At 39.5% G+C, this 9,921-nt stretch overlaps 1 protein-coding gene across 1 annotated transcript; it reads right to left on the reverse strand.

The window, feature by feature from the left end:
• Positions 1-557: 557 nt before the first annotated feature.
• On the reverse strand, positions 558-4,879 carry LOC102306369 (cell surface A33 antigen). The gene is made up of 7 exons (XM_005942212.2): positions 4,732-4,879; positions 4,288-4,454; positions 3,488-3,701; positions 3,216-3,380; positions 2,984-3,100; positions 2,053-2,176; positions 558-1,926 (listed from the first exon to the last, which is right to left on the reverse strand). The coding sequence occupies exons 1-7, from the start codon at positions 4,775-4,777 to the stop codon at positions 1,266-1,268; spliced, it is 1,494 nt and encodes a 497-aa protein (XP_005942274.1). The 5' UTR covers positions 4,778-4,879; the 3' UTR covers positions 558-1,265.
• Positions 4,880-9,921: the final 5,042 nt, after the last annotated feature.

The raw sequence follows: 9,921 nt of genomic DNA on the forward strand, positions 1-9,921 counted from the left end.
TGGCAATAGACTGCTAACAAGGAGACAAACAGACAAGCGAACTCGATTACATACTCTCTCCCTTCAGGGGAAGAACAAGGGGTCATTCAAGACTTTTGGGCAGTTTTGTAGCAATCAAAATTCAACTTAATGAGTTCCATCAGTGTAATGTATGTTGAGTTGGCTCAAATACCTATGGTGGTAGCACGCTCAAACTCCAAAGCACGTACAAACTTCAAAACACGTAAAAAACTCCAAAGCACGTACAAACTCCAAAACACGTACAAACTCCAAAACACGTGCAAACTCCAAAGCACGTACAAACTCCAAAGCACGTACAAACTCCAAAGCACGTACAAACTCCAAAGCACGTATAAACTCCAAAGCACGTATAAACTCCAAAACACGTACAAACTCCAAAACACGTACAAACTCCAAAGCACGTATAAACTCCAAAGCACATATAAACTCCAAAACACGTACAAACTCCAAAGCACGTACAAACTCCAAAAAGCACGTACAAACTCCAAAAAGCACGTAAAAACTCCCAAAGAAATGCAAACTCCTAAACACAACGGAAGTGCTCCAGGATGCTAGGGGCAGTGTTGAGCTTGATTTGCAAAATAAACGGCAAGTTTGTTGCAAACACATGGAGTTGGATAGGATAAACACACCTGCAAGAATAGAACAACCACGCTTTATAGGAAAGGTAATGTGCGAACTGTTGTTTGTTTGATTTCTTTTTAATTACTATGAATGCTTGGTTTATGGTGGAGTCAAATCTGACGTTAGCTAACAGTCAGTGTGCTTTGCTTAACACTGCCCCTAGCGTCCTGGAGCACTTCCGTTGTGTTTTGGAGTTTGCATTTGTTTTGGAGTTTGTGCATGCTTTGGAGTTTCCACATTCTTCGGAATTTGTACGTGCTTTAGAATTTGTACGTGCTTCGGAGTTTGTACGTGTTTTGGAGTTTGTACATGTTTTGTGAGCTTTCCAGGTTGCTATTTCTATTTTCTCATGATGCATTCAATTCAGTTTTATTTTATTGAAATTTCACCAAATCACAACAACAGTCTTCTCAAGGCGCTTAACATTGTAGGGTAAAGACCTTACAATAATAAAGAGAAAATCCAACAATCAGATTACCCCCTATGAAAAAGGACTTTAGCGACAGTGGGAAGGAAAAACTCCCTTCTAATAGGAAGAAACCAGCTGGGGCTGAGGGGAGGGGGACAAGGCAAAAGACATAAATTCATTTTGCAGGTTTCACTTAAGCAGTAAAAGATTTTTACTGGTTTCTGTCACTGTAATCAAGTCGATCTCGGCTACCACCATAGCGATCACCGCGGTCATGTCGACTGTAATCGTCAAGGCGATCTCGGCTACCGCGATAATTGTCACGGCGATCATCAAGGCGATCGCGACTTCCACCATAGCGTTCACGTTGATCATCAAGGCGATCACGACTTCCACCATAGCGTTCACGTTGATCATCAAGGCGATCCCGGCTACCACCGTAACGTTCGCGGTGATCATCAAGGCGATCCCGGCTACCACCGTAACGATCGCACTGTTCATCGAGGCGATCTCGACTACCACCGTAACGATTACGTTGATCCTCGAGGCGATCTCTACTACCACCGTAACGTTCGCGTTGATCATCAAGACGATCCCGGTTACCACCATAATGGTCACGCTGGTCGTCCTGGTACCGGTGAGAGTCTATATCACTGCCCTTGCCTTCATACCTTTCTTTGCTGCTATTGTAACTGTACTGATCATCTGCAAACTTCTGCACAACTTCTTCGACTCTGGAAATATTTTGAGGTGCCACATCATTATCCTCATTCTGGCTGGCCTGTTTCTTCTCGCTGTTTGACTTGTTGTCTGAGTATGGTTCTTCACCTTCGGCAGCATCTTGGTCGTAATACCTCATTTCTTCAGGGGAACTAGGAGACAAACACATGAAGGAGCTGGATGGTTGATTGACTGAGATACTTTCAATAATTGTTTTAATCAAAAATTGCTTAAAACAATTTACAATGACAGAAAAATCCAGAACACACAGTACATACCCCTCAGGATATTTATTCTTCTTGCTCCTTCTCCGACAAAGACAGAAGATGAGAATCCCCACCACCAGGAGCCCTGCGAGGACTCCTCCTATTATAGCTGCTGTGGACCCAATTTTCATGCTGGCTGGAGAAAAAGTAAGTTAATATAGTTAAGTCAGGGTTAAACCTTTCATCCAGGGTTTAAAGATTAACTTTGAGCTGTTGCTGGTTGTCAAGTTATGTTTTGGAGAAGGTGAATTTCAATTGCAATTATTTAAATTATTATGTCAGGCAATTTAAATCACATGGTCATGGTAAAATAATAAAATGCTGACCAATATGTCAATATGGCAGCAGTCCTCAGACAAGCTGCCTCTTTTTATAATGAAATGAGAACTCTGCACTCACTGTGATGGCTTGTCAACCACAACCTGTTAGCCAATGAACGTACCCCCAAAAAACTAAGACTCTTTGAAACTAAGACTGGACAAAGTTTACAAAATGGCTCAATGTTTTCTTTAATATGAAAGGAAAGTGTTTACAAAGGTCAAGCGAAAAGCTGCTTTCTCATAGACCTCAATAGGACCTGAAGATTTTTATTAACCACAGCTATTGCCCCCTGGTGGCCATTAAAAAGAATGCAGGCTTAAAGCGCTTCCATTTTGGTTTTGTTTATTTTGTCATATATCAGCATTTCGGGGTTAGTATCTCGCAATTTCAGCTAACTAGGTATCATGAAATTCTGACTTATTTATTTCTGTTCGAATTATATGTGTCTGAATTTTGAGGTAATAACCAAAAATGTCAACTACATTTGCAACTAAGATGTCATCTTGGTATCTACAATGAGTTTGTAAGAAACATTGTTCCAAAACTGTCAACTGTTGCAGCTGGTGTAAATGAAGATAAGTGTAAACTGCAAAACTGAATTAAAAGAAGTTGGAATGCTCACCAGGCATCACAGCCAAAGTAAAGTTGCAGCTGGCAGAACCAATTCGATTTTGTGATGTGCAAATATAGTACCCAGATGTCTCCCTTGTTATATTGAAGAGAGATAGGACTCCATCCTCTGAAAAATAATGACAAAGATTAGCTGAAACAGTGCCGAGTAATGCCTTTTTTTCCAATCTGCTGTATTTACACAGAGCACTTGAAAGTGACATATTGCTAGTAGAAGAGCATACTTTGAGTTGCTTTAGGTGGAAATTGTCTGGGACTGTTGTCGACGCTAAAGCTCTTCCAGTCGTAGGTGGGTGCTGGGGATGCCTCCTCAGACAAACAGGTGAGTGTAACATTTTGAAAATATTCTGCACTTCCCTGAAGCTTGCAGATTGGTGGAGAGGGAGGGACTACAAGATAAAAACAGTTAGCATAAACAACAGTTTTGATTTTACGTCATTTCTGAGACTGTATTTTGGAGTGTAAGAGGCTAATCTATCAGTTTGCTAATTCTCACCCAGGACCACAAGGGAGGTGGTGGTACGAGTTGTTCCATCATCGTCACCATATATAAGGACACTGCACTGGAAATGGCGGTTTTCCTGCATGGTGAGCTGTGTTAAATGCAGTGTGCTCACTCGAGTGTTAGGGTCAACGTCCAAGGATGCTCTGCCTTCATAAGCTGGGGAAATTTCAACCGGTTTGCCATACCATGCAGTAGCCACACGTTTCTTGAGAAAAATAAAAACAAGCATAAGATATCTGCTTAGTTTAATTATGGAAGTAATGTTTGTAAATATTACAAAATACAGTGGGTTACATGCAGAACAGCCCGTAAAGCCCTTTACGGCATGCAAATGAGGCATATGTATGATTTTATTCTATACAGGTAAAACGCACTGTTTTAGGAACAACCTGGAACTAGAAACAGCTTGGGCAAATAAAAGCTGTATGTAGACTTAATCCTGTTTCTGGGTTATCTGATAGGTGAAGGAGTAGTTTATACACATGAAACCATACATGAGTCATTCACCTGTTCGTTATCCACTGGGACAAAATCATTACAATATTAGTAGGAAGGAACCATGTTACATTCAAGTAAAGTGTAGAACACACTTTTCTTTTCATAGAAATTCTATTTTATTAAAACTGTAACTGTCCTTTTTAGGACTATAGCATATTTAAGACTATACTATATGCTATATTATATTATATATTAATACTATAATCCCAAAACAGCCCGGAATCTTGAGTAAAATCAGTAAGGGTCTACATAAACATATATTTAGTATTTAGTGCAGTAATTTCCCTTCTTACCATTGGGTCTCCACTAATTTCTGGGAAGGCTTCCCATGTGAGTACATAGTCGGTCAATGAGGGACTTGCAGGGACCCAGGAGCAGGTCAAGTCAATGCTGCCTCCTTTTTCAGCCTCATATTCATTTTTTGGAATGGACACCTGAATACTCTTGCAGCAGGACAGCACTGGAATAAAAAGGAATGACCAGTGTCTTTTAGTTTCTTGTGCTTCTTTAATGATCACTTTAAAAACTAGTTTCATGAATATGACCAACTCAAACTTTTACATTTATTTCAAGGCAGCTGTCGAAAAGAAAAATCTGAATGTCTCCTTTGAGTAAAACGATATCCTGTTCCAGGTGAGTAGCAAGAAGTTGGGTTAATGATTAACACAGGCGATAATACCATAAAGGTGTGGCAATGGTTTTCACAGAAGTGAAAAAACATAAAGCATAAAGCGTACCTGTGAGTATCAGAAACAGCTTTCCCCATACAAGCTGCCTGTCCATCGTTGATTATAAAAGAGAATTTTTAAAAATCCAGAAAAACTTTTAAAAAAATTGAAAGTTTATGCTTTCAGTCCAAGAGCGAGAACCCGCCTAACCTTCACGGTGAACTCCCAGGTGTAAAGAAGTTGACTCTTCCAGGTAATAAATTAGCAGCTACAAGTCACATGTCACCTCTGCTCCAATCACTGATCTGTTTCGCTTTTGATTAAACCTAGAAACTAGAGCTGAAAGTGATAAGCAGGGAATACACATGAAAAAGAGCTTATATTCAATTTAACATACAGACAGATGTAAACGAAACAACAGAAAACAACAAAAAACTTCAAGTGTCTCTCTCAAGTGTTTCAGTATTATTAACTTACAAAACTGGATGGATTTTGAAATTTTGACCTTCCTGGAAAGCGAGATTGTCTGTCCGCAGCTGCTGTTGTGCTCAGTTTGACCTGCAGGATGCAGTGTTGTATTGAAAATTTTATAACAAGCATTATCTAGCAGCTACTCTAGCACACCCAACATAAAAAGCAAATGAATGTAATTGAACAAATAATTAACCTCTTTTTGTGTTGGCTGAAGCTGAAGGAAGCTGCTTGAAAAATAAATTACTGTATGAGGCACTTGTGCAGGGAGGAAGAAGTGACCTTCGCTTTAATACAGTGTGCTCAGTCAGAGGCTTTGTGGCATTCAGACGCAGCCCTTGATGATGCAGTCCTACAGACTGATGAAGTCTTAAAGTATTCAGCCTTTCATACGTGTGAGGTTGAAAGCTTTAACCACTGAGGTTTAGCTTTTTCACTCTCAGCTGACTTCAGGTTTCCCCAACCTTATAAACAGTACGTTTCATAACAACTCACAGTAGGACCACTGAAGGAACAACAGGCTGTGAGGTCAGTTTTATGCTTATAATTCTGCAAATTTTCATGACCACTGATTAGTGGTCATTGATCAACGGCCATTGATTAGTGACCATTGATCAATGGCCACCGATCAATGACCACTGATCAATGGTCATGAGTACCATTCACAGAGAGTCAGGGGATTCCTGCAATCACAGCATTGTAAGATGGTGAAAGATGAACTCTTAGGCCCCTCCTCAATTCAGAGAAGGTCTTTCAGTTTTTACATAAATGGCCTCCTTGACTCCCTGCTGAAACCAGTGTTCCTCCCTGCCTGGCCTAATGAGTTAGCTCTTCTGTGTTGTGGTATCTGCTTAGCCAGAGGTTGTTTGGTTTCAGTTTGCTTAGGTACAGTGGTCGGACCATGAGCCCTGCAGGTTGCCACGTTTATTTTCTCATGATACATTCAATTCAGTTCAGTTCAGTTCAGTTCAATCCAATTTTATTTACATAGCACAAAATCACATCAACAGTCACCTCAAGGTGCTTAATATTGTAAGGGGAAGACCCAACAATAATACAGAGAAAATCCCAACAATCATATAAGAAATATGAAAAAAACACTCGGCAGCAGTGGGAAAGAAAAAAGTTTTAACAGGAAGAATCCTGTGGCACAAGCAGGCTCGGGTAGGACGGGACAAATAATAAACTAATTTCCATGATTTAATAATTTATTCTGAATTGTTCTATAAAATTAATAATGCTAAATTAATTTTGTCCAAATTCTCCATGTAGTGCCGGCCGCTGCTACACAACATTCTCATGTTCATAATTAGTGTTTTGAATGTACCATCACTTTCATATTTACATAAGTGTTAAAATGACCCTGACTTTATTCTGCAAATTTATTTTAACAAGCTGCTTGCAAACAAGTCTTATATGAAAAGGGGCACGGCTGAATTTGAAGTTGTCACGCTGCCCACGGAAAAATGTTCTTGTTCTATCATCTGAGTATTTTTACTACTACTTACTTTTCCAACTGTCTGTTGTTCCCATCCTGGCTTTTTGAGATCTGTTGCTGCCATTTCATTTAAAATGAGCTGATATATTTAATGTTTTCTATGTTGTATTAAAATAGATCAAATATGGGTTTGTGATTGCATTCTCTGCATTCTGTTTTTTTTTTTTAAATTTCATCTACATGTTACCATTTTAGGCATTTAATGTACAATTGAAAGGTATGAGACATGTTTTCCGCTTGCAACATCTGGCTTTTGCAACATTTTAAACAGAATTATTTGGACACCTGTATTATTGAATGTGGCTCTATAGTGTAGTGAATTACACAATGACTTTGCAAGCACAAAGGTATCTGGTTCAGTTCTAGTCAGAGACACAAATCCTCCTTGGGGTTACGCCAGGAAGGGTGTCCAGTGGTAAACTCGTGCTGTGACAAGGGAATAAGTGAAAGTAGCTTTATTTGGACACCTTTTGACTATATTAATAAAACTGAACTGAATTGAACCAGCTGAAATGGGAATTGTAACAGCCCAGCCATCATGCCGGAATGTTTTATTTTCATTTACACTTTTACGCTGTCCAACAATATTAGGATTTAGATACCAAACTATGAATACTATTTGAATGTACTGAACATTTAATTAAATTCCTACATGTTGTAATATCAGTAAATTAAAAATGCACACAAAATTGTGCAGAGCATGTCAATTGACCACTATGATTATTATCCACTCTAGCATCCACTCTGTTACCGTGCAAAACAGTGACACGGGCCGTCAGCAACACAGAAGATGTTTTTTTGTTTGTTTTTTTAAGTGTATCTACCATGACATTAATCAGCTGAAGCAAAATGTTTTTTCAGAGCTGCCTATATACTATATGCTAGCGGTGTCAAACATGCGGCTCGTGGGCCAGAATCGGCCCAGCAAAGGCTGCACTCCAGTCCACTGGACAGGTTTGGAAAATGTGAAGGAGTGCATAGATTTTTATTTTACAGGTCCTCACATTGATTAAGTCTCCTGCCATTAAAATTAATACTACACCAAAGTAATTAAGTACCAGATAAACAGTAACAATAATTTGTTTTTTTTACAGTGAGTTCACAGAAAAAAGGACAATCAGCACGTAGCATGAGCATATGACAAGCATAACACTAACCCACTTTAACCCATTTTAAAAAACTGAAAGTACAAGTTTTTTAGATTTGTCACCACTTTGCCGAGGTCTGGAGGAAGAGCCAAACTGTTGCTCCCAGAGCAGAGGGAATTGGTTATGATGTTGAGAAACCACCCAAGAAGCACCGAGGCTCAAACCTGCCATAAACTGGAAAATTCCAGAACACCAGATTCACTGTCCATTGTGAAGCAAGTTGTATAAAATTGCGAACCGAGACCAAGAAAGAAGCCCCTGCTCCAAAATCAGCACCTTCAAGCTCAGCTGAAGTTTGCAGCTGCCCACATGGAAAGGAATTCTTGAGAAATGTTTTATGGTCAGATGAGGCAAAGATTGAGCTACTTGGCTACAATAACAAGAGGTATGTTTGAAGGAAAATGAATGAGGCTTTCCAACTTTGTTTCAAACTGTAGCATCATGATGTGGGGCTGTTTAGCTCTCAGTCATACTGGTACGGTGCACAAAGTGGATGGAATAATTAAGTATATGAAGTCAGCAGCTAGACAATTTAAACTTGGGACATGGTTGGGTAAAAAAACAACAACAGGTCAGTGACCTCAAACGCACTGGATCTGGAAGGGATCTGGATCTTGGAACGGCCTTCAAACTGCCCTGTAGAATTTTCAGGTATCTGTAGTTTACTTGAGTAATTTTGTTTCCGGGTAACTTTTTACTTTTACTGTCTGCATTTTTAAATAAATATCTGTACTCTCTATTCCTTACATTTTCAAAACAGGCAAAGTTAGCACAACACCGTCCATAAGATGCAGTTGTAGGCCTTCAACATCGAGCTAACCCCACAAAAGAGTAGCTAGAAGAACATAAATGGAGTGATGCTTTTTAAGTGGCAGGTCATCTTAAATGCAGCGTTTCTATCAGCTCAACAAACATAATTAAACACAGTTTGTCACACAGTGTGTTGCTAGCTTAAAGGTCCAGCTGCTGTAATTCACAGGAAGAGAAAAAAAATGAGACCTAACTTCACTCCACGATGGAGAAAGAAAGAGGAAGAAGGGAGGTCATATTAAAGGCAAGGACTGCTGTAAAGCTTACATGTAAGTCCTCATGTTTTAAAATTAAATATTGGGTCTCTACGTGTGACGTGTTTTTTTCATGTACTGAAACGTGCTGCACAACAACCTGTTGCATACTAACTGTGCTATTTAAAGACTGCGTGAGAAGACTCTGCAGGTTAGTCCAGGATAAACAGGTTAGTTTGCAGTACTGTGGTTATTCACAGTAAAAGTGTGTGACCGGAGGACAGTGGCTGTGGTTTCATGGTCAGAGTTAGATCACATCAAGTGTAGCAGAGATGTTGCTTAGATTCATTTACTGAATCCCACCTTCATACCAACCTTATAGTGTCTTATGGAGGACTCATGAAACATCTGCTTACATTTTGTTGAATTCAGGTGAGGGCGTCTTGATGCTCAATCATCCAGGTAAGTAAATCTCCAAACGTTGATTCTGTTCATCTGGACGTAGCGTTTTCAGTGGGAGAAACATTTCCTCACTCATCCAAGTGACTTCTTCAGTCTCAGCTGACTGCAGGTTTCCCCAACCTTATAAACACTGCATTTGCATAATGACTGAAACTTAGCACCACTGAAGAAACAATGGGCTGGGAGGTCAGTTCCTTCATCTTAATTAGAGAATTTGCATAATTCAGGTGAGCACAGTAAACCTCAGAGCAGCACAGGTCAGCTGATCACAGCCTGTACACAAAGAAAATCTGCTGCAGCTCTCAATAGAAATTATTCTGAGCTGTGAGTCACTAAAGCCACTAAAACTGATTTTAGAGTTTCCCACCTGCTGAATGCCACTTTAACATCGTCCCCCTCCCCATTTTCCTGGTAAGAGGCAAAATCACCCTCCACAATGTAGGCAACAGAAAATAGAGCTATTTTTAATTTTTTTTCTCTTCTCATGTTTTACTTAACTGATTCATGTGTAGTGCCTTTGTTATAATTGAATTTAGACTGAAATAAAGTTTGTTTCCTATATACTATCATTTAATTATTACAGGTTCAGTGAGCTTTGCACAAAAATAGCTGGTGGAAATTAACTTTTACTTTCTTACTTTGAGTACACTTCAGAGCCTGCACTTGAGTAAAGAAG

This window comes from Haplochromis burtoni, unplaced genomic scaffold (assembly GCF_018398535.1).
Source record: "Haplochromis burtoni strain Fernald_Lab_line unplaced genomic scaffold, NCSU_Asbu1 Contig_333, whole genome shotgun sequence".
Lineage (NCBI taxonomy): Eukaryota > Metazoa > Chordata > Actinopteri > Cichliformes > Cichlidae > Haplochromis > Haplochromis burtoni.

Bases quoted from the DNA above. Each gene is read 5' to 3' on its own strand.
- LOC102306369 (XM_005942212.2), bottom strand. From the start codon at position 4,777: ATGGACAGGCAGCTTGTATGGGGAAAGCTGTTTCTGATACTCACAG. The intron at 3,101-3,215 runs GTATGCTCTTCT...ATTATTTTTCAG, and splicing joins TCCACCTAAAGCAACTCAAA to AGGATGGAGTCCTATCTCTC. The intron at 2,177-2,983 runs GTGAGCATTCCA...CTTTTTCTCCAG, and splicing joins TACTTTGGCTGTGATGCCTG to CCAGCATGAAAATTGGGTCC.